Here is a 24,908-nt window from a genome sequence, read left to right as displayed (position 1 = left end):
AGGATATATTTGCTGAGTTTTGAGAAACATGTTCTGTGTTAATCCAAATTCTTATAAGATAGAGAGATTTATTAGCACACCAGAGAGCTTATCATACTCCTCTGTTCCCATTCCCAGTTCACCAATGTAACCAGTCTTCTTATTTTTCCAACTGTAAATTATTTTGCCTGTTCTGGAATTTTCTACTTAAAACTGGCCATGTGGGTTATAGACTTAGGAGTCTGTGGACAACTGCCCTCTCCTAGAGCTAAGTTGATGTTTCTCTACCTCTCTTTTGAGAGGCAAACCTTTCATGGTTTTAGAAGTGAGCTGATGACTGCCTGCAAATGGCCTGCCCTTACATTCTTCTGTTTTGTTTTTGTTTTTTGTTTTTTCAGAAAAAGGAGCGGGAACTCATACTAAATAAGTCGACAAATGTTTATACTACTGGGAAGATGACCCACCCCCCAAACATCCCAAAGGAGCAGACCCCTGCAGGGACCTCAAATGCATCTTCAGTCTCAGTAAAACCTCCTGAAGAGAAGACTTCTGAAAACAAAAAGACTTACAACAGCATCAGCAAGATCGACAAAATGTCCCGAATTGTATTCCCAGTCTTGTTTGGCACATTCAACTTGGTTTACTGGGCAACATATTTGAATAGGGAGCCAGTGATTAAAGGAGCTTCCTCCCCAAAGTAACTCACCGCACTCCCAGATGCCAAGAGAGCCATACGTCCAGCCAGGTGGCATCAAGGCGAGGTCAAGCTCTGAGGGACTAAAGTACCTGGGAACTGTCTTTCAGGAAATTTTTGCATGTTCCATAGTATGTACAAATAATATTGCCTCAATGTTTCTATATATAACGTCAGATGTTTCAAAGATGTCACATTGATAAAGCGAGGAACTTTCTAGAACAACCAGAGACGATGGCTCTGACACTCAGATGCTCAGTATCTTCTACTGATAGTTTACAAACAAGATAAGTATATTTTTAACTGTTCCAAGTGTTACCTAACAATGTTTTTTATACTTCAAATGTCATTTCATACAAATTTTCCCAGCGAATAAATATTTTAGGAAATGCTCCATGATTACTACTTGACCAACTCTCACAAGAAACAAAGATCACAAAGAGCACATTTTTCATTAAAAAGGAGACTGTGGGCATTTATGTACAAAATTAATTGCCTTTGATAATTCTTACTGTTCTGAAATTAGAAAAGTACTGCATGATCTTACCTTAAAAAGTAGCATAGGCAAATATTTATGCAGACAAATTGAATAACAGAAATATATGGTATGTTAGATTAACAGATAAAATATTTCCCCAAGGAAAAATTTAACTGCATAAAATTCTTTTTTTTTTTTGAAAAAAATACTTATTTTTCCCCAACCCTACTCCCTCCACTAAGCAAACAATGACCAAGAAAAAAAAAGTCGGTGTTAAAACTTGGGTGTGATGACAGTGTTAGCACGTGGCCTGTGGTTCACCTTCTGAAACCCTGACCACCTCTGGCTGCAGCTGGCGTGTAGTGCTTCTGTGGTAAGAAAATGTAATCAAGTTATTTTCCATTTTAGTTCCTTGTACGTATTTCATGATTGAATTATTGCTCTGTTAGCTTTTGTATATGAACCTTAAATGTTCATTAAAAAATAAAAAATGAACTGGTCTTGTGGATAAATGTCAACCCTTGAAAAATATTCATATTTTAGTGGACTCATTTCCTAAATAGAACATAAAGGAAACCCATCATGAAATTGCTTGGAAGAAAACCTCTTCCTTGGCAACTCTGATCCAATTCCGTCCAGTAGCATGTAGAGAGAAAACTGATTTCATGCACAGTGAGAGTAAATGGTCAAGCCAGATATTCTTTTCCAATGCATCCTTCTCCATGGGTACAGTGGCCCATGGGTCTCTACTTAAGGGTGTCCCCAAGATGGGAGCTCAGTGAGAAAGGTGTACAAGCTCAGTCCTTTTGCTATTGGTGAACACTGATGCAAAACATTGATGCAAAGTTGATCTACATACAGTTGGAGAGAGTATCCAGGAACAACTTGTGTCATTAGTGGGACCCAGACTTACATATCTAAAGGATTCTTCCCTCCACCTCCTAAAGACAAGATTTACTCTTAGTGTGTGAGAGCTTTAATAGAATGGTTGTGCATGAGGAGGGGAGAAGAGAAGGGAAAGTTTCCCGGTGAAACACCCAGTTATCCATCCCATTGTTGGTAAATGTCCAGCCCCAGCGGGGCTGCTGAGGCACAAAACCTTGCCAGAAGTCTGGGCAACCTCTGGTCGGGAAGCACAGGAAAGGAACAGAAGACACCAGGCGAGTCTGGGACAAAAGGAGGAAATTTAAGGTACAAATCAAGGTAGCTGCTGCCATTGTCACTCTTTCCATGTGTCTCTCATGCACATTCTCTTCCAGGAGTCTCTGTCTCAACTCTCCGTGTCTCCTCCCAGTTCCCCAAATCCCTGGTGGAGGCCTGGAGTGAGAAGGAAGTGAGTCCTTCTCCATCTATCTCTTTTCTCTCCCAGAGTCTCCCTTTCCTGCCTCTTCTCTGTGTCTCAAGCATCCCCTCACTGCTCAGCTCTGCTCCTTAGGTGGGACAGGGAATATGGAAGTGCCACTTTTTTATGGAGATGCCTCTGTTATAGTAAGAAGGAAATATAAGTCACCTGGACTTACCAAAAAAAACCTCAAAATCAGGTCAGTCTAAATTCCTAGTTCCTAGTTCCTAAAAATCCATCTACCTCTCCTGTTTGGGTAGGTATAGACTTGGTCATGGCCATGAACATGTACAGAGGCAGATATTTAGCAGTTTATCTTTCAACTTGAAGAATCATCTAATGCCCAGAGCATCCATTTGCATAACACTAAGTATTTACCCTACAAACTTTCTCATTGTATTCAAGGTCAGTGACCTTATCACCAGAGTGTATGAGTGTATGGTCTTCAAAAACGCAGGTGCCTATTGTGGGGCAACCCTGTTTATGGGGGGATTCCATTGCCCCCTTAATATCAGGGTGCTTTTAAATCTTCATCCAAGAGGCATTTCTCTACTATAAATGGTGATATATATTTGTGGAGTAACATGTGTGCTTTCCATTAAACCACATGAAATCAGTCAAAAAGCAGAAGTGAGGACATTGTGAAACTTCTGTTTTCGTTCACTGTTTAGTTATGTGTCTCTCATATCTTCTCTACAGTTCTACTTAGCATTGTAGTTTAAAAAAAAAATGCACAAGCAGTTATGTCTAAATGACTGCATGCATAAACACTCTTTTTGAGGGCTTACCCTGGTGGCGCAGTGGTTGAGCGCTGGGCTGCAAAGCTGCCCACAGCCTCTGCAGCACTGGTTCGATCCCCGGCCACTGGTGAGGGTCCCACATGGCGCACAGACCTCTCCTGTCGTGCCCACTGCTCCCCTCAGCAGTGTATTTCATCAATCCACCTGTTCTGTTCCCCACTCTGGCTCTGGTGAATTCTCTCACCCTCCCGCGCTTCTGACTGTACCCAGTGCTTGTATAAATAAATCTTTAAAAATAAATAAATAAATAAATAAATAAATAAATAAATAAACAAACAAACACTCTCTTTGAACCTCTCAGTCCTAACAGAAAAAGGTGTCTGTATCAGATTGCAATAATTTTCACGACAAGTTATAGTCTCTGTTAACAGAAAATCCTAAGAGCCTTAATGGGTGGATTCCAGTTTGAAGATATGCCTACTGCATTTACATGCTGCTGAGCCTTAAATCTGATGACTATTTAGTGAAAAAGCTCATATTTGTTTTCTGCTCTCTGATTTTGTATTAAGATATTTCCATGTTATTTTTAATGAGGACATCATAAAGAATCACCTTGAGAGAAATGATAACAAGGCGAGAAATAAAAATTTTTGAAAATAATTATAAATTACAGTGCCCTACTTTTAGAACCAGTATATTTAAATAAACCCCTTTTGACATCATCACAAATAGAAAGACAGAATATTCTAATAAATCAGCTACCAGTGTTACCTCTGTATTTTCTCAGGAATCTATAAGTCTACCTAAGGCAAACCTTGGCTGAAGTTAGTCTAGATGTTTGTATACAATAATTGGGTTCATAAGCTTCTAGAATAACTATCAATGTTAAAATAGCACAGCAAACACTCCCATTGAAGCTTGACAAGGAGGTTGTAAATCTAAACTATTTGTCACATTAATGACTTAGAAATAGTCTCCCATAAGATAATTTATGGGACATAAGTATAGTAAATGAGAATTCTCGATTTTACGAACAGGCATGTGAAAACCCAAGGAGATTGATCCATTCGCACAAATCATATCACATCTTAGGGGGAAATTACAACCCAGATTCCAGTTCTCATTTTCCAACTCTGGACTCACAACATCATGCAATTGTTTCCAGATGGAAGTTGATTTGAAACAAAAATGTAACTTAAAATGAAAAATCTTAGTTCAAGACCTTGGATGAATGAATCTATCAAGAATGCCCTGGAGAATTTTACTTTTTGCACTGAAAATATGACCTTTAAATCTGTTCCCTCTAATGTAAAAATCTGTGCTGCTGTGATCTTAGAAACTCTTCTTGGTAGAAATGGATCTGTCAAGGAGTACTCTCCCTTCCTCTCTCCCATCTAAAAGAGGGCAGAGGAGGTAGGAGTGGGAGCTCTGATTGACTGGAGTCAAGTATGTTGATGTGATTGCTCCTTCCAGAGCATCAAACTAATAATGATTATGGTTACTGAACTTGGGGGCTGAGGTCTAGCTCAAGGGGAAAACTTAGTTACAATGACACCTGGTCTTCAATCAACATTAGCCTCCATTGTAAGAACTAGTTTCAAATCAAAAAGAACTTTTCTTTGGGAAAATTGGAAATGCTATAGTTCTCTCAATGAAAACAGTATTTTAAATATTTAAAAATTAGTCTTAATGTCTTTTTACAATACTAGCACATCTGGGACAATCAACACCAGGAGCAAACATGGTGAGTATTTGAATATGAATTACTCTGATCATTGCAATTACTTAGGAGGTTTCCAGTGATGAAAGGTAATGCTTTTGAAATGTGCAAAAAAGATTCATTTCATCAAAGATTTTCCTGATTATCTGTTTGTCACTGTCATATTCTATAGACTTGCTCGACACCAAACTCAGATGCACTGTAGCTTATTTTGAAGTGAGCATGGATGCTTTATGGAAACTTGTGATTCAAAAAAATTTACTGCTCAGAATTTCCCTATTTAAAAGTCTGAAGAAATGGGTTTCCTTAGCTTCTGAGTTCAAATTAAAAGACGAAACAGAGGATCGGATAGTATATTTTGTAATGGAAGAGAGAAGAAAATTTGAAATGAGCTCTAATTGACTAATCTACCCAATTATCCTATGCAACTTATTCTACGTTCTTCATTTTGTTCTGCTGACTCCCTGGCAGCCAGCTCTGTTCCAGGCCAGTGGCAGGTGCTCCGTGAGTGTGCACTAACAGAGGGAATGAAAACCTGATGGTGGGTGGGACTGGATGTAACCTCTGTTGTTGTTTTTTAATATTTTATTTTATAAATGAAGTATCATTGTTTTACATCCTTGTTAATTTTTTTTGACAGTATAGAGTTTCTCCCCTCAGGTGTGGTCATGGTAGCTCTCCCACCACCAAAGCCTACATGGTCCTTCACCAGAGCCCACTGTGCTCTCCCAGCCCCTGTTCTCACCCCTTATCTCTTACTCCCCGTCTCCTTCTAGATGCCTCAGATCTGTGGTCAGCTTTCAAGAATTGGTTCAAAAATTTGTCTTTGACCCTTTGGTTGATGAAACCTCTTTGGATAATGATTGTTGTACCACATTCAAAACAATACTTTCTTAGGAATTTATAAAACAATATTTGCTTAGGAGTTTATCAAACAGCTATCCGCATGTGACGTAACAGCACTCTTCTCCAACATGGGGATAACAGGTCTGAGGAACAGGCTAATCCTTTAGGCAGTGTGACCATACAACTAATCAGCCAGAAATGAGATTCTGGAATGGAACAGTGAGGACCTCTTTCCCCACAAAATGTAATAAAAACAATGGCGAGATTATAAAAAACAACCATTTCAGTACTCTGGAAATTTAACCAATGTTACTTAACACAAGTGTTTATTAAAGAAGAACTACTGACTCTCAAGAACAGTGACATTTCAGCTTAGGGATATATTCATCTCCCCACCATCTATCTGGCATGGTCACTTTGAAAACCAGCAGCCTTGACACATCACCCAAAGCAGTGATAGTGAAGGCAAAGATAAACAGCTGGGACTACATCAAATTAAAGAGCTTCTGCACAGCAAAAGAGGCAATAACAAAAACAAAGAGAAACCCCACCAACTGGGAGAACATTTTTGCACCCAACACTAATGATAAAGGACTGATCACAAAAATCTGCAAAGAGCTGATGAGACTCAACAACAACAAAGAAAATAATCCAGTCAAAAAATGGGCAGAAGAGCTAAAAAGAAACTTCTCTGAAGAGCAAATGCAAATGGCCAACAGGCATATGAAAAAATGTTCAACATCACTTGCCATCAGGGAAATGCAAATCAAAACTACCATGAGATACCATCTTACACCAGTGAGAATGGCACATATTAAAAAAACTAGCAACAACAAATGCTGGCGAGGGTGTGGAGAAAAAGGAACTCTTCTGCACTGTTGGTGGGAGTGCAAACTGGTCCAACCACTGTGGAGAGCTGTGTGGAGATTTCTGGACCTACTAAACATAGAGCTTCCATATGATCCAGCAATTCCACTCCTAGGTATTTACCCAAAGGACACAGAAACATCAATTCCAAAGAACACCTGCACCCCTATGTTTATAGCAGCACTGTTTACAATAGCTAAGCTTTGGAAACAACCCAAATGCCCAAAAATAGATGACTGGATCAAGAAGATGTGGTACATATATACCATGGAATATTACTCAGCATTCAAAAAAGATAAACACATGCAATTTGCAGCAACATGGATGGCGCTGGAAGGGATCATGCTCAGCGAAATAAGCCAAAAAGAAAAAGAAAAATACCGGATGGTCTCACTCATAGCAGGAATCTAGAAAACTTAAATAAGGGACCAGGAAAATGAATAACTATAAGAAAGTGAAAATGAAAATCAACAAAAAACTATGAACCAGAGACACTTTTAGGGGGGCGGGGGCGGGAGGGGAGGCATTGGGGTCAGAATGGGGGGGCTGCAATTGTATGGGGAATATAACAATAAAATTTATAAAAAAAAAAAAGAATTCAACAATAAAAAAAAAAAAACATTAAGTAAATAAAAAAAAAAAAAAAAAAGAAAACCAGCAGCCTTGGTGTCGCCAGAGGGGAATCACTTGATTTGGAACTCCACAAGATGTCTTGTCCCCAGGACTTTGGCATTATTTGACCTGACTAAGACCTCCATGGAATAACTTCCTCCCCAGGGCATTGCAGAGAGCCATAGCAATCCCAGCCATCAAGAAAGATAAGCTTCACAGCTTCCTAAGGCTGTGAGGACAGCAAAGGAGGGAAAGAGACCAGCCCAGAATGCAAAGGGAAAACTTAGTGAATGCGATGTCTGTAGATGACAATGTAAACCTTTGACATGTTCCTGGGGATCTGGAAGGTTATATGCATGTTCAGTGCTGTGTAAGCAGTCAGAACAGGACAGAGTGATGCTGATCTAAAAATTAAGCAAGAATTACATGATACATCAGAGGTTTTAATATCCAAGATCTACAAAGGCATGCAACTCAAGAAAAAGAAAACAAATAATTCAATTTGAAAAATGGGCAGATAAACTAAGTACCTTATTCTGCAAAGAATAATGCAGAGGGCCTCCCTGGTGGTACAAGGGGTTAAGACACAGCCTATGAAGCTATCCGCAGCCACTGCAGCATGAGTTCCATCCCCGGCCAGGGAGCTACCCACATGGCATAGCAGACCTCGCCTGTCTCACCAGCTGCTCCCCTCAGCAGTGTATTTCAGTCAGTCTGCCTGTTCTGCTCCCCACTCTGTCTCTGGTGAATTCTCTCACCCCTTGCACCTCTGGCCTATAACCTCATTCTTGTATGCATAAATAAATATATCTTTAAAAAAAAGAATACAGAAACACTAATTCAAAGGGATATATGCACTCCTATATTCGTTGTAGCACTATTTACAATAGCTACATTATGGAAACACCCTAAGTACCCAGTGACAGATGAGTAGACAAAGAAACTGTGGTATATACACACAATGCAATATATTCAGTGATTTAAAAAAAAAGATGAAATCTTGTATTTTGTAACAACATGGATCTAACTGGAGGGGATTATGCTAGGCAAAATAAGTCAGAAGTTTGTAAGACAAATATCTGATTATTTCTCTCAGATGTGAAATACAGAGAGCAAAACAAAGAAACGGACAAAACTAAACCAAAACAAATCCAAGAAATCTGACTGTAGAATTGAAGCTATCAGAGGGGTATGATAGGGGTATGTAAAGCAAAATGTAGAGGGTCCCCAATAGACTGTTATTGGATCTTTGGCGAGGGGGTTGGTAGGATAACATACATAAATCAAGCACAGTGTTATAAACCAATGTTACCTCAATAAAATATAATACAATAAAAATAAGTAAAGTTAAATAAAATAAAAATCAAAACAAAGTAAAAAAATAAAAATTAAGCAAGAATTAAAATAAAACTTACACATCTGAAGGTGCTGAAAAGAATACCCTTAAGAGTCTCTGAACATGAAGAGTATTTCAAGTTTGTGTCAATAGAGGCCCTTATGTTAAGGAAAAGAAGTTTTTGTCCTTCTCTGAACAGAAGCAATAACTGTTCTCTTTACTGGGGGGTGTCATCAAGCTATAGGATTATCTGTAGAAACGTCCTTTCCAACTGACAACCCCATCTTTACTTTCAGAGTTAACATAAAACCATCCCTCAGTGTGACATCCCTCACTCTCCTTGAGGTCCCAAGCCCTACCCCATTCCTTAGTTTAGGATATATTGATAATTTCTATAGTTCCCAACTGAAGGCAGAATCCTCAATATTAATCTAGAATCCTTGTCTGTATTTCTTTAAATTATTTATTTTCTTCTGTCACCCTATCTGATGTTGTATTACTCAACAAATCCAAGAAGAACCCAGATGGGCAGGGGAATTTTCCCGGGTCCTGATACTTCACATTATAGGGAATACAAATACTGCACAATAGATCCAGGAAAGTCACAACAAAAACAAACCTAACTGCCACAACAAGACAGTAGAGCAACAGAGGAGACAAGAAGGGATCTTTGGATTTCAAACTTACTGAACTGTATGTCCAGAATATTCATTTTCGAACAATTATTAGATTTACAAAAAAGAGGGGAAATGCAGCCTATACACTGGAGCCAAAACCAAAAGAAACTGGCACTTGCTTAGGGGAGGACAGGGCATTGGAACAAAATTTCTATATACTATTGAAATTTAGTTAGTGACATTTTAAGCTATATTGTTTTAAGGTTAAGATACACATTTAATCGGGCCTTCCTGGTGGTGCAGCGGTTGAGCCCTGGGCTGCCAAGATGCCCACAGTCTCTGCAGTGCCATTTCGATCCCTGGCCGCTGGCAAGGGTCCCACATGGTGCGCAGACCTCTCCTGCCATGCCTGCTGCTCCCCTCAGCAGTGTATTTCATCAGTCTGCCTGTTCTGCTCCCCGCTCGCTCTGGCTCTGGTGAATTCTCTCACCCTCCCGCGCTTCTGACTGTACCCAGTGCTTGTATAAATAAATAAATAAATCTTTAAAAAAAATACACATTTAATCCCCAAGCAATCAGTAAGAAAAGAAATAAAGTACAGTAAACAATTTAACAAAGAATTGAGATGGCTAGAGAATATCTAACAGGAAGGAAGAACGCAATACAGGAACAAAAAGTATATAAGAAAACAAATAATAAAACAGCAGGTGTAAATATAACCACATCAGTAATAAAGGAAATGTGTTAAGTACTCTAATAAAAAAGCGGAAATTATTGGCAATAACTTGTTTTCTAAAAGTCATTCCTAATGAAAATATACCAGGGAGAAGTGGTGGATTCAAGGGCTGGAAAAAGAAAATTCTGAGTGAGTCTAAAAAATCATTTATCAGAAAATAAGGATATGCTTAAAAATATATGGGAGTATGCCAAAGAGAGTCACGACTCACCATAAAGAGGATCTTGCTATCTAAAATATTGGAAAATTTGTGAATAACAATAAATAATGACAGCTATGTATTAAAATGCATTGAATAGAGCAAGAAACCATGATTTCATTCTGACAATAATAGAGGAAGAAAGTGCTTCTTTACTGCAGTATATAGTATAGTATAGTACAGTGTCAGCAAATAAATATAGAAGAAATAATAAAAGTAAATAATCACCATTACACAACCAGCACAAATATCATCACTATAAGCTGAAATTAAAATAGTTAACTCTTAAATAATAGTTAACAATTTAAAAAGAAAAAAAAAGTAGCTCCATGGTGGTGAAACCTGGCTGATACCAACTTAACCAAGTCATTAATGCAACTTCTACTAGGGCAAATTAACACTGGGTGCCCCTGATGGGACACATGGAGAAAAGCAACATTACTTAGGTTGTATCTTTGCCAAAAATACATGAGCTGTATCTGATCATGAGGTAAGAGGAGAGGGTCCCACACTGAAATGCATTCTTCAAAATCCCCCATCTCTAATTGAAACTATCAATGTTATGAGAGGCCAAAGAACTGTTCTAGATTATAAATAGATTGAATGGACATAATAACTGAAAATTTCATCATCTGGAATGGGATCTTGGATTATATAGGGGAAATACTGTTAAAGAAATAATTGGAACAATTAATAAAATTCAACTATAGACTGTAGATTATATTGTGTGGAAAATTGTATTATTCTTATACATTTATTTTTAAGCTTATGAATATTTCAGTTTCAAAAATTGGAGGAAAATGCATAAGCTGACTTATATGGAAATTCAGACTGCTGAGGACAGCTAAAAGAATAAATACAGAATACTAAAAATAGACTTTAAGAACAATTTTAAAGTTGTAGTAATGAAAAAGTCCGCTAATGGTGCTAATATAAATAAGTCAAAAGAAACACAAAGCCTAGACAAAAATTCATATATGGTCACTTGATTTATGCAAAATCAATGGTAAAATGTTTTAAATAAACCATGTTAGGTCAATTAGCTATCTGTCTGAAAATAGATTGACTCATAAATAAAATCATATATAAAAATTAACTACAAGTGAAATCTAGACTTAAAAGAGGGGCTTCCAAAACTTTTAGAAGAAAACATAGTAGACTATTTTTATGACTTCTGAGTAGGTAATGATTTGTTAAATACGAAACAAAATAATGAATTCATAAACCACTTGGATAGTTAAAGGCAAACCATTGACTGAGAGAACATATACACATTAAAGACTCAGCAAAAGTATATAACATGCTTCTATAAACAAGAAGACGCAACAGGCTCATGTGAAAATGGGCTAAAGCCTGCAATCACATTTCATAAAGGCAGATACTTCAGTGGCTGTTAAGAATACAAAAGGTGCTCAGTGAGATTAAACTAGAAAGATCCGTCAGACCGGCTGTAATAATTGTAAAGAACAACAGGGCTGCTCTTGGTTGAGGCGAAGTGTGGCACTCATACACAGCCAGTGGGTAGTAGATGGATATAAGCATTCTGGAAATCTCTTTTGTTTTCAATAGTATGTATGACTTCTAAACAAAAGCCTTCCCTTGGACTTAAAAATTCCACTTTTAGTCAGATAAGCAAGAGAAGTGAGCACATATAGCCACCAAGACATGTGTGAGAACCGTCATGTCAGCTAAATAGTGTGTGGAATATTGACTGCGGCAATAAGATGCCACCTGCAGCCATAAAGAGTAATGAATTAGTTCTGCTTGAAGCAGCTTGCATACATCTTGCAGATAATCTACTGGGTGGAAGAAGCCAGAGGTTATACAGAGCAGACCAGAAGATTCTATGTGCCATTCAGGTTTAGGCCAAGCCAGTCTGTTGTGACAGGAAGCGGAATAGAATCCTGGTCCCTAGGGTTGGTTCTGAGGGTGCAGCTGGTCCAGGGATTGTGGGGCAGCACAGAGAAAACATTATCTGCCTTAATATGGATGGTACAGACACGCTGGTCTCATAACACGTGTAAAGTTTCTTTGAGCTGTACTTTTGAGTTGCGTGTCTATTACCTTGACAATCATTTTTTTTTTTTTTGAGTTGAGGGTGGAAAGGTGCTTTTTTTAAAGGTATAATAAAACTTAATACAATTTAAAAGTGTTATTTCAAGTACGGAAGAGATTTTATTCAACAGAAAACCCAGAAGCAATAAAGAATATGCCTAACGGATGCACCAGCCCGATTACTCTGAGCAGCCCTTTCGCTGGGGTTCTCCAGGCCCTGTAGGAGGTGAAGCGAGACCAGGAAAAGGAATCCTGAGAGGTATTTCTCCGAGGAGCCGCCAGAGGATCCCTAGCCCAGACAGCCAGGCAGGCTGCCCGCTCGGGTTCCTTCCGCTGCAACCCACACCTGCCCGCGCCAGCCCGGGGCCTCCCCGCAAACCCTGCTGTCTACACTCGCGTCACAGCGCGCCTGGCTGGAGAAACGCTCGGTAACCACACAAGAGGGACGGCTTCGGTCGACCAGATCCCTTCTCAACCCCGTACGACTTTTTATTTTCCTTTGTTTTCCTGCAAACTTGGGAAATGGAGTGCAAGTCATAATCCCAAGCGTGGCTACTCTGCGGCTGAGGAGGAATAAGGAGGGGTGGGGGAGGGGAGAGAGACAGACAGACAGACGGAGACAGAGTCAGAGAGAAAGAGAGACTGAGAGGGAGGGAGGGAGAGCGAGAGAGAGGAGAGGCAGGCGAGCTTTATGGAGCATGCGCTCTCTCTCTGTCTCTGTCTCTCTCACCCCCATGTCCCTCCTCCTCTTTCTCCCTCCCTCTTTGCTCACCCCACAGAACCCCAAGCTGGGCAAAGTTGGTCCTTTGAAGATTCTCAACCTTGCAATTTTGCTTTTACACTTACCCTCAGAAAGCTTGATTTGAATTTTCCCTTCCTCTCAAATCCTTTAACTTCAAAAAAAAAGAAAAAGACAAAAAAAATCATGTTCCAGACCACATCTCCAGCAGGGGGATTTTCCAGGGTCACATGTTCAAGTCTACCAGGAGGTCTCACAGAGTTTAATAAATGGATAAAAGCTTTCCAAACACCAGAGGAGAGGAGGTTGCATTCATTCCTGATAATTGGACAGATGCAAGAAAAAGAGAAGAATAAACAACATAAGGTTGCGAAAATTTTTTTTTCTTTTTAATTGATTCAGTTGTAAAAATTTCACAGCATAGGCATGCTTCTCACTATTGCTGCTCCTTTACAAAAACATTCAAGTATTGGTTTGTTTTTATTACATACAACTTGGAAGCATTTGTACTCATGCCCAAATAATATGGAATAGAGAAAGGAGTATAAAACTTTGGTCAAAGAAACAAACAACAAATGATTATTTACTCAGCTCCTGTCATCTGAAAGGCTGTATGGCAAAGAGATTAAGATGAAATTGCTGGAATCATTACCTGGGTCCCAACTCCCAGTGCTTGCCCTACTAGCTGTGTGATCTTGGGGAGGTGACTTACTTCTCTGTGCTCTCTTTCCATGTTTGAAATGGGGATAATGTGAACATTACAATCAGTTAATCTATGTAATACCTTCACACCAGTCCTTTCAGGTTCAAGGTTTCCATTTGCCAGTTTTCCTAGTACTGTGCTAAAAATTGAGATGCAGAAGGAAGGCTTCTTTTCACTTCCTGTTTCCTCTCAACACACTTACAAGCTATAGGGAGACTTGACATATTCCTGTAAGGAACCACTGAAGGGTAAGTCATCGCCCAACTGATCTTTCAAGTGCTCGATTGTGTGACAGAGAAAATAAGAACATAGGCAGAGTGTGACAAAGGCTCATATTCCCCTGAAGCTGGAAGATGTGTTAGAGGTGTGGGAAGTGGCAGAATGGTTAGGAGTATTCCCAGCAGAGATGACCTGGGTGGTGTCTGTGCCTTTACTTAGGAGCAATGTGGAAAGGAGAAAGGGAGCCCTTTGAAGGGGCTAGAGACAGGAAGAGGCCAAGGTCAAGGTTAAAAATTACCCTTATCTGAGCTCCCCCGTGGCTCAACCTCCGCGGTTGAGCGCTGGGCTGTGAAGCTGCCTGCAGCCTCTGCAGTGTCAGTTCAATCCCTGCTGCAGTTGAGGGTCACACATGGCATGACAGACCTCTCCTGCCATGCCCGCTGCTCCCCTCAACAGTGTATTTCATCAGTCTGCCTATTCTGCTCTCCGCTCTGACTCTGGTGAATTCTCTCACCCTCCCGTGCTTCTGACTATACCCGGTGCATGTATAAATAAAATAAATAAATCTTAAAAAAATTTAAATAAATCTTTAAAAAAATACCCTCATCATCTACTTCCCTCCACTCCACTCCACACCACGTTTATGTTGGTGAACCCAGAAATAAGTGGGGGTGAACACAGCAATAAGGGGGTAAACACCAGACAACTTTCAACTTCTGGTAAATATATTACCAGCTGTGGACAATATTAAAGGAACAGCTGTCACACCCTTTCACAATTCTGTGAGTAGCAGTTTAAAACAGAAAAAAAAATACTTTCCAAGAACTATTTTTTTTTTTGCAATATAAAAGCAAACTAAGTGGATTTATTTTGTTACGCAGCTTTTGTCTTCCAGGAATGATTGTTTGTCTTCCTGCATGACTGTTGCAAATAAAAAAAAATAAACGCAATTTTTAGTCTTTGAGTATGAAAATACATGGGCTGAAGTGATCTTTAATGGAAAGTTTTTTGCTTTTTTGCTTGGGGGTTTACTTTCTCCCGCCATGAATAGTTAATCTTCCTTTTCATCGCCACTGTTTTACAGTACTTGTTAGTCTCTTCTGTGGGAGAGGTACCCGTTGGGTGTGTTTCGACAAATATTTCCCATCGAGGCACTTTTCCACACAGAATCTGAGTGCACAGAAGTTGGGTGCAGCCAGCACGGCGCGCGCGGCGGCAGGGCGGCTTCCAGCGCAGCACCCCGGCCTGGGCGGTGGCGCAGCGGGCGGAGCGCGCCGGGGGGGCCGCAGCAGGAGACGCGCGGGCGCGGGAGACCCGCTCCACTGCGTGGAAATGCCAGGCGGGGCGCCTCCCGTCGGACTCGGGGGGCTCTCTGTGGACGACGACGTGCCAAACTCTGGGACCCCTCTTCGGGGTCCCCGCGGGATCCCCAAGTGTCCCCACGCCCGCTGAGCCCCGCCTCCTTCCTGCTCTCCAACTCTGGGTCCATTCAAACCTCGCTTTCCTCGCCTCGCGCGTTGCCAAGCGTGTAATTGGGGAACTCCTCCCCGCCGGGACCGCCTCGGAGACGTAGCCGAGCGCCGCCGCCCGGCTGCCCCCCGCGCGCAGAGCCCCCCGCCCGGGCCCCGGCGCGCGGCGGCGACTGGCAGGGTGGGCGGCGCCGCGCGGGGCGGCGGGGTGCGGGCGGCGGGGCCAGGGACCGCCGCCGCCCACCCCCTCGCGCCACCCGGCTGCGAGGACCCGGCGCTGGTGCGCGGGCAGGAGCGGCGCGCCGCGGAGCCCCGGAGTCCCGCGTGCGCCCCAAGGAGCCGCGCGCGGACCTGCCGGCCGTCGGGGGCGCGGCCGGCCGCGGGAACCCACACCTGTCCGTCGTGGGCTGCTCCGCGCCGGGGTCGCCGGGGAGTCGGCGGCTTCTCAGGCCAGCGCCGGCGAGAAGAGCCAGCCAGGGAGGCCCAAGCTCCGGAGGAAGCCGCTCCCGACCCCGGGCCTCCGACCCGCGCCCCGCGCCCCGAGCGCCGCGGCACCATGGCCCAGAAGCTGCTGCTCCTCCTCTGCCTGTTCTCGGGCTTGCACGCGCGGTAAGTGGCGCCCGGAGCTCGCAGCCCCGGGCTCTGAGCCGGGCGGGAGGGCGGCGGGGGGCGCTGTCTGCCAGCCCCGAGTCCCGGGCGCTTCCCGCCGTCGGCTGGGCTGCGGCAGAGCCCGCCAGAGTCCCTCGGGGAGGAGAGGAGAGGGGAATTGGACCCTCGCCTCACCTGTCCGGTCTTCCCCTCCCTTGGCCAGCAGCGTCTCCTGGCCAGGCCTGGAGGGTGTAGCCTTCCCTGCAGTGGACAGTGTGGGGACTCCAAGATGAATGGGCTCTACCCCGCTGCTGAAGCTTTTAGGATCTGGTGTTTTAAAGGGTTTTTTGGAAAACCAGTATGATTGGGGAGTGGTAGAGTCCTCCTCCTAAGCTACCTTGTAGCTCTCCAGTGTTCCAGGGTCTCACACACATGTTCACCGAGATCCTGGATTATTTTCATCAATCTGAATTTTCCCAGGATCCAGGAGTCATGAATTCCTAGCTGCCCAGTTTAAACCAGTCTGGCAAACAGCAGCCCGGCTGGAGGAGCATTGGGACTAGGTGGGCTCTAGGCGTCCTGCTTCTTCGAAAGAACCCCTCGCCCCAGGGCCTGCACAGGCTTAGGTGCACAGGGGCACCTCTTCTAACCAGCCACTCTCACCCAGGGGCCACACACCTGCTGTCATAAAGCAAGTATGTTGCAATTGTCGAGGTTTCTGCCTGGTAACTGTAAGACATTCTCTAAGCATAAATGCCTTTAGGCTTCCTCCCAAGGAATGGGTGCTTAGAAATGCAGCAAGAAGAGAAGAAGCCTGTGGGGATAGAAGAGCATTGGAGCCAGAAGGGTTAACTCTAATTGCTGTAAATTTAACTGGAGATTCTGGGTTTGGTATCTTTCCTTCTGTCTCCTGACCCAGAACCTGCAGGCTGCTCTGTGCTTTAGAAATTGAAATAGCTCCCTTTCCCTCCCACTAACCCCACGCCAAGAATGGCAGAACACCCTGGTCTCCTAAAACATCTTCATTTCCTAGATCTGGGAGCGAGATGTCAGAGAGCACCCCTTGGGCCATAAGCCCCGCAGGCAATGCCAGAGGTCTGTGTCTTCATTCATATTGTGAAGTACAAGGAAGTAGGAAGGCACATTAGCAAATCCTGCAAGACTTGACTCCCCACTCCCATTCTCACTCCATATTTTTGCTAGGGGTTTGGAGCCACTAGGAAAAATGCCCTGGCTCTGCCCTCCAACCACCTGTCCTGGCTAAGAGTTGCATTTGCCTGGGAGGACTGAGCCACTGGAGACTCTGAGGCCACCCTGTTCACCAGGCAGGGCACTCCTGGGCCTTTCCACTAAGTTTCTCAGTACTTTATGTGTTGGGTGTCTTGGGAGAAATGGAAGGGCACTTTCTGAGGTTGATTCTGCCTTGATATATCTTATCTGTTGAGAGTCAGAGAGACGGGCAGACAACCCAGGCATAACTGAGAGGTCCCAAATCAATCTAGGTCTGAAGTCATGTGTACATGACCTTCCTGTTGCCCCTGACTGATGAAGTAGCCATCAGTGGGTTAGGGAATCCACTGTTTAGATTTGTAGAAGGCTGCGTATTGTTCTCAGTACTTTATGTGCTTGGCATCTAACTTGAACCAGTCAGGTTTCTAGGGATTCCCAAATACACACTGTCTTGGAATTCTTCATCCTTCATTCCATCCAGACAGATGTAATGATTTGAATATATCCTATGTCTGATTTGGTTCCCCAGCCTTCCTGGTAGAGGCTGCATGTCTGTTTTTAAAATTCCAAAATTTAAACTGATTTTATTGCTGTCTGGCTCTCCTTTGAAAGTGTCTTTGTTCTTTGAATGGGTTTTACAGACATGTAAAATAATCTGGTGCCCACAGTTGTCTTTTTGAACTGCTGCTGAGAGGGTACTCATTTGCACTCTGGAATGCCTTTCTGGTGCTGAGGTTCCTTGCACAAGGCTCTGGCCCTTGTGCTCTATGGTGTTGCTGGACCACTCCCTGAAGGGAAAAGCTCCCTTTCTGATACATACAAATGAGCTTGTTATACATTAAAATGCATTAAGTCACCCCAGGATCTGGGTGATACCCTGAAGATGCCTCTCTGCTTTCTGAGACTTAGGATTCCCTTTTAATGTTTAAAAATACTTCAGACTTTGTCTCTGTGCTTCTGGGTGAAAAGAAGGTGTAAGCCATGAAAATAACCTCTGAGGGTTGCGTACTTGCTTGACGATGGCAAAACAGCACCAGTCTGCTGGTAAGAAAAAGCTTAGTGCAGTGATGAGCTTAGACCCTATAGTCCTGATGACAGAACGCTCATAAAAATGGTCTATAACCTCTTAAAATTTAGGAAGCAATTTTAGCCTTATTCACATACTAGTGGGCCTCCTACAGTGAAATTTGGTTTTCATCAAAGCCAGGCTTTTCCTGGGGCTGGTAGTGGTTTGGCACTGGCATGGGAGGATTCAGCTTCATTTTCTGAAGTTCTGCGGCGGACTGAGTGAGGTTGGCACTGGAAGAGCCCAGTGCGGAGGTGCCTATTGTTCTCCCCAACCCTGTCACAGAATTGGGGTCTCTTTTACCTCCTGAAGGGATGCTGCTTCTTTTTCTTTTTCCCTTTCCCCACTCTCACCTGGCCTGGCCTACCAGGATGCAGCATTTGCCATTTCAGGAAACCCTCTTCTCACCACTAGAGGGAGAATTTGGCTCATTCTAATACCTGTTATTGAAGTAGCTCAAACTATTTTTCAGAAACAAAGGCTGTGCACACAGAACTGATGAGTTGGTGAGTGTGCTCAGCCTGTGTACCTGCAGCCATGGGCCAGAGCTTGGACTGGCGTGTGGTGACAGCTGCCACTTGGAGAGGGGAGGAGGAGAGGGGGTAAAGCAGAAGGGGAAGGGGAGAGTAAGAGAGGAGAGGAGGGCGCAGAGGAGAAAGGGAGAACAGAAGGGGAGAGGAAAGCACTGTGGCCACATTGGAATATGTACTGAGAATGTTCTGTGTGATTCTGCCCGGGCAAGCTGCCCCTCCATCCACAGTCTCCCAGATGCCTCTGTTCCAGTGAATTTCCAGTTCCTGCGGCTGGCTCCCAGCTATCCGTGCCATAGAGAACCCACTTCTCCTTATCCTTTATCGTTTTTGGGTTTTTTTTGCAAAATGATAAAAGTAATATTCCTGATAAAAGTAATATTTTACAGTGACATCTTAAATTCTAAACTATTATCTGTAAAAGCTCAGTTCTACAAAGAATGAAACACAGCACATCACTTATTGAATGTGTGCCTCCAATTTTGTGAGTTCCTATTGCTAGTGAACATTCAGTATGAATAAAAATCCACAGCAATTTATAGTTTCTATGGGTGATTTATTTTAACCTTCTAGTCAATAGACATTTAAGAAATAGAATTAAAGTTTAAGAGCAGCCTAGGAAATACTTAAGGGAAGTCATTCTGCAGGTCATATGCACACATCCATTATTAGAATCTCATCCACTCAGGTCCAGATTACCTGACCCTGCCTGAGTCTATGTTATGTCTTCTCACCACTCAAAAAAGACTCAGGTGTATAATGTATGACATATATATATATATATATGATTACATAGGTGGTTATAAAATAGGATATAATGATATGATATTTACGTGATCTGACGACATAGAGATAATGAACTTTTAGAAGTTTGTTCTTTTAATTTGTTTTATATTCATTATAGATAACAGAAACAATTCCAAAAATTAACTTAAAGAATCCTATCCCAGAACACAGTGGCCCTGAGATGACATTAAAATTGTGCCTTTTGGGCCTCCTCTGGTGGCACAGGCAGTTGAGCGCAGCACTGTGAAGCTGTCTGCAGCCTTTGCAGCACTGGTTCGATCCGGGCCAGCCGGTGAGGGTCCCACATGGCGCAGCAGACCTCTCCTGTCCCACCCGCTGCTACCCTCAGCAGTGTATTTCGTCAATCTGCCTGGTCTGTTCCCCGCTGTGGCTCTGGTGAATCCTCTCACCCTCCCGTGCATCTGGCTTATACCCCAGTTCTTGTATAAATAAATAAATAAATCTTTTAAAAAAACAAACAAACAAAAACATTGTGCCTTCTGTCTGGGAAGCTAAACTGAAATGAACTCACAGCCAGTCATTTAGGAAAGGGTCTCTAAATCATGCACACTGACAAACTACACAGGAAGTTTGTTTCATGAGTTTCCTTGCCCTGCCCAGTGGCAGCGCCCTGGAAATGCTGCTTTTAGGCAGGAGATGCTCCTCTTTCAAGCCTCAAAGACAGACTTATGTGGAGACAGCCTCACTCACTAAGAAAACTGGTTTGTCATGGCGCAACCTCTCCAGTCAAGTACTCCTGTCCGAATGTCACCCTGGTGTGCATGACACCAGCTCAGAGAAACCCAGACATTCATTTGGAACCATTTATTAAGGGAACATACTGATGGTGACATGTTAGATTTTCTTTTTAATGTCTGTATTAGTCTGTTCCACAAGAGATGACTCAGTCAGTGTTGTGGGAGGCGTGTCACATTGCCAGAGGATGTTTATCACCCAGTATCTCTGTTCCTTGTCACACCATGTCTTAGCCCAGCAGACCAGCTCCTCGTTCCCCCCATCTGCCAAAGATACCTGTTTCTCTGAGCATAGAAATCACACTCAACTGTCCTCCATGAGTGCCCTTGGTAAAAGATATTCTCACCTCCAACTAAAATGAAGTCTTGGTGTTGGGCAAGGAAATGGCGTGATAAAGGCACCATCTAACAAAGGTCTGCAGGTTTGTGCCTTTACCTCCTGAGATTCTCAAAGTGAATCCCAGGAAGGCCGAGCCTGCTACTGCAGCTTTTGAGGTTGCCTTGCTTCTCTCTTTGTCTGTAGTTTAACTTGGTCGGGAGTCATTTTGAGATAGTTACTGAAAACATTATGCCATGTTAATAGCAGTGACTTTCTTCTTATTACGTTTTAATTTGTGTTTTTTTTTTTTTTAACTTTAGAAGCAATCCACTGCTTAAATTGAGGGTACTGGGAAATTTCTGCCAGTTCTAAGGGTATTTGGCTGGCTGGGCCAACACTTTCTGGAGCCACTGCTGCAACTTATGTCCCCCTTTGTTCTATAATTACAGGTCCAGAAAGGTGGAAGAAGATGAATATGAAGATTCATCTTCAAACCAAAAGTGGGTCTTGGCTCCCAAATCCCAAGACACGGATGTGACTCTTATTCTAAACAAATTGCTAAGAGAATATGATAAGAAGCTGAGACCAGATATTGGAAGTGAGTTGCTGATGTTTGTTATTCCAATTGAAAATATACTGTGATGACATATATTTTTTAATTTTTAAATATACATTCATAGGATGGTGGAGCTACACAATCATGACTATAATCTTATATCAAAACTAGGAAATTAAGAGGCATGTACATGGTTCCCTGTCATCTCATCACATGTAGATTTGTGTAATGACAGTTGCAATCGAGATAGAGTTGTTTCATCACCATAAAGCTCTCCCTCCTTGTAACGTCTTTATAGTCCTGCCCACTTCCCTCCTCCAAAATTCCTAATCCCTGTTAGTCATTCATTTGTTCTCCATTTCTGTGTGGCTGTCACTTTGAGAATGTTACCTACATGCAATCATTCAGTACTTGAGACTTTGAGATTGGTTTTCCTTTCCTCACCAAAAGGATTTTGGGATCCATTAAAAAAAATTGTTTGTGTACAACATTTGGTCTTTACTTTTGCTGAGTAACCCATGGTGTGGAAATACCACAGATTGTGTATCCATCCACCAGTGAGGAATATTTTGGTTGTTTCCCATTTTTGTCTATTACAGATACACTAACTGCACATTTGGGTACAGAATTTTGTGTGGACATAGGTTTTATTCTCTGGGTTCAGTCTCTTTGAATATGATTGCTATGTCATGTGAGGAAGGTATGTTTAATTTTTTAAGAGATTGTCAAACTGTTGTCTAACTTGGCTGTACCATTTTCTATGCCTACCAGCACTACTTTTTCATTTAACTGCTTGGGTAGAATAGGTTGCTATTGCATTATGCTCTTAATTTGTATTTTCCTAATGGTTAGCAATACTGAATTCCTTTTATATGCTTATTGGCCATCAGTAAAGCCTTTTCATTGAAATAGCTCTTCATATTATTTGCCCCTGTAAGAAATGAGGTCATTTTATTTTTTTCTATTGCATATTAAGAGTTCTTCATATAAACTAGAGAGGATTCTTTTGCCAGATGTAGTTTGCTTTTTTTCTCCTTCAGTCTGTACCTTGCAGTTCATGCTCTTTTTAGGATCTCTAACTGAGGGAAGTTTTTTATATTGATTAAGTCCAATTTACTGATTTTTTTCCCTTTACGGAGCATGATTCTGGAGTAATGACTAATAACTTTTCATTAATCCCTAGTTCCTGAAGATATTCTCCTTTGTTTTCTTCTAAAAGGTTTATAATTTTGTATTTTTTACATTTTAATTCATTGTCAGTTTTGAGTTAATTTTTATGTAAGATCAAGATGTACAGTTTAGAACTAAATTACTTATTTTTTCAATTTTTGCACATAGATACCAGTTTTGGCTGTAGATACCCAGTTACTTCCTATATTGAATTGTTTTTGCATATTTGTCAAAAATGTTTTGGCTCATGGACTCCCCTGGTGGTGCAGCAGTTGAGCGCTGGGCTGCGAAGCTGCCTGCAACCTCTGCTGCGCTGGTTTGATCCCTGGCCACTGGCAAGGGTCCCACATGGCATGACAGATCTCTCCTGTCTCGCCTGCTGCTCCCCTCAGCAGTGTACTTCGTCAGTCTGCCTGTTCTGTTCCCCGCTCTGGCTCTGGTGAATTCTCTCACCCTCCTGCGCTTCTGACTGTACCTAGTGCTTGTATAAATAAATAAATAAATAAATAAATAAATAAATAAATAAATAAATCTTTAAAACAAATTCTTTTGGCTCAGTTGGAGGGCTATCTCTTTGTTCTCTATTTTGTTTCATTTATCTGCATGTTGATCATTGTGTCACTACTTACTGATCAGTATGTAGTAAATCTTGTAGAGCAATTCTACCTTTATTCCTCTTTTTCAAAAGTCTTCTGTCACCAATTCCTCTTTCTTTTCCTCTCCTTCTTCTTGTCTTCTCCCTCCACCTCCTCGTCCTTCTTTCTTGATGATCTTCTATAAGATAACACTTAGATTTCTGATTTAAGACTATTTTTGTTGGAAACATTTAGTGATTTAAATTGCCAGCTCTGTGGTGCTTTATCTTAAGCTCGCAGATTTTGATATTTTGTGCTTTCATTTCCATTCATTCAATTCAATATATATATATTTTTTAAAGATTTATTTATTTATTTATTTATTTGTTTGTTTATTTATTTATTTATTTATTTATTTATTTATTTATTTAAAAGCACTGGGTACAGTCAGAAGCACAGGAGGGTGAGAGAATTCACCAGAGCCAGAGCGGGGAGCAGAGCAGGCAGAAGGACTGAAGTACACTGCTGAGGGGAGCAGCGGGCGGCAGGAGAGGTCTGCGCGCCATGTGGGACCCTCCTCTGGTGGCCGGGGAGCAGCCAGGGATTGAACCGGCGCTGCAGAGGCTGCGGGCAGCTTCGCAACCCAGCGCTCAACCGCTGTGCCACCGGGGAGGCCCTCAATTCAATATATTTTTAAATTTTCTTTTGAGAATTTTTTCTTTAACCCATGGATTTTTAGTAGTGTGCTTTTAGGTTCCAAGTGTTCGGAAATTTTCTTGTTTTCTCTTATTGATTATGATTTGATTCCGTTGTCAAAGAACAGACTCTATATAAGTTCAGTTCTTTTAAACTTGTTAATGTTTAACTTTTGCTCCAGATTTGGCCTGTTTTGGTGAATGTTTGATAGGCACTTGAAAAGAATGTGTGTTCTGTTGTTGCTGGATGGCTTGGATATTCTTGTTTAGTGATATTGCTAAGTTCTTCTATATCTTTCCAGATTTTCTGTCTAGTTGTTCCATCAGTTGTCTTAATAGATCAACAATGAATAGATTAGACTGTAAATTCTGATCCAACAACAAATAAGAGAAGTATGTCTGGCCAGGAATGAAATGTGTGCCATTGCTGCTATAAGACCTGCACATTATCATGATGATGGTAAGAGAACTTGGGGATGAAAACAACACAGTTTCATCGGATGCACCCAGATTATGGTTTGTTTTCTCATCTCCATAGGACCCAGTTTCATTTAGAAGCTAGCAGTTTGCCAGTCCTCTCTCTAACTTAACTTTCCTCTCCCTTTGTTTTTCCAGGTCTCCACTTTATACATAGCAGGACCTAGAAGTTCTCTGGTTACAATAGGCATAGAATTTCAAAAGCCTACAATGTAATGTGCAGATGTATGTCCCATGCAATATTGGAGCAGTCACATCATCTTTCTGTGTCACAGTTGCCTCTTCCATATAATGAAGTAAAGGGACCAAATTACTCTTATCCATCTAAGTTACCACTGAACAATGTTCTCATACTCCATTGTCATCAGTGTTTTCCCTTTATAACTCTATGAAAGTTCTATCCAGTGTGAAGCATGTTCAGCAATTCTACGTTTAGATGGAAAGAGAAGATTCAGAAATGTTATGAATTTTCTTAGACACTGTGGTTGATCTTAGAGCAAAGATAAATAAGTTATTGTCCTACTGGGTAAATCTAGTCCAGTTGGTTCTTTGTTTATTCTGTGCTAGAATGCAGCAAAGCACCTTCCATCCATGGTATTATTTGGATGATATTATTTCTACCTCCTGTGAGGTGGAAAAATAGACATGGGTATAAGTGGGTGAGCTTATTTCCAACCAAGGTCTCTCTGATTCTGTAGCTGAATCCTTTAGTTACTGCATTATTTATAGAAAATGCAAGACAAAACCATTTAAAAAAAAAACAGGGCACCCCTCTCTCACAGACACAGCATGACACTTGGAAGGGGCCAT

At 41.9% G+C, this 24,908-nt stretch overlaps 2 protein-coding genes across 3 annotated transcripts in view; both read left to right on the top strand.

Moving 5' to 3' along the window:
* The window catches only part of GABRA5 (gamma-aminobutyric acid type A receptor subunit alpha5), a gene marked incomplete at its 3' end in the record, with an annotated part of 60,004 nt that extends 59,324 nt beyond the window's left edge, over positions 1-680 (top strand). Inside the window, exon 10 of the mRNA XM_084254303.1 lies at positions 378-680. Coding sequence (XP_084110429.1) covers positions 378-680 — 303 coding nt within the window. The remainder of the gene's footprint in view (positions 1-377) is intronic.
* A 15,227-nt stretch (positions 681-15,907) lies between these two features.
* The window catches only part of GABRG3 (gamma-aminobutyric acid type A receptor subunit gamma3), a gene marked incomplete at both ends in the record, with an annotated part of 419,168 nt that continues 410,167 nt past the window's right edge, over positions 15,908-24,908 (top strand). For both annotated transcript variants that reach the window (XM_084254301.1, XM_084254300.1), the window contains 2 exons: positions 15,908-15,960; positions 21,075-21,223. In XM_084254301.1, coding sequence (XP_084110427.1) covers positions 15,908-15,960; positions 21,075-21,223 — 202 coding nt within the window. The remainder of the gene's footprint in view (positions 15,961-21,074; positions 21,224-24,908) is intronic.

Source organism: Talpa europaea (assembly GCF_964194135.1).
Source record: "Talpa europaea genome assembly, chromosome: 14".
NCBI lineage: Eukaryota > Metazoa > Chordata > Mammalia > Eulipotyphla > Talpidae > Talpa > Talpa europaea.
The sequence above is the reverse complement of the archived record's forward strand: the minus strand, read 5'-3'. Positions and strand labels throughout refer to the sequence as shown.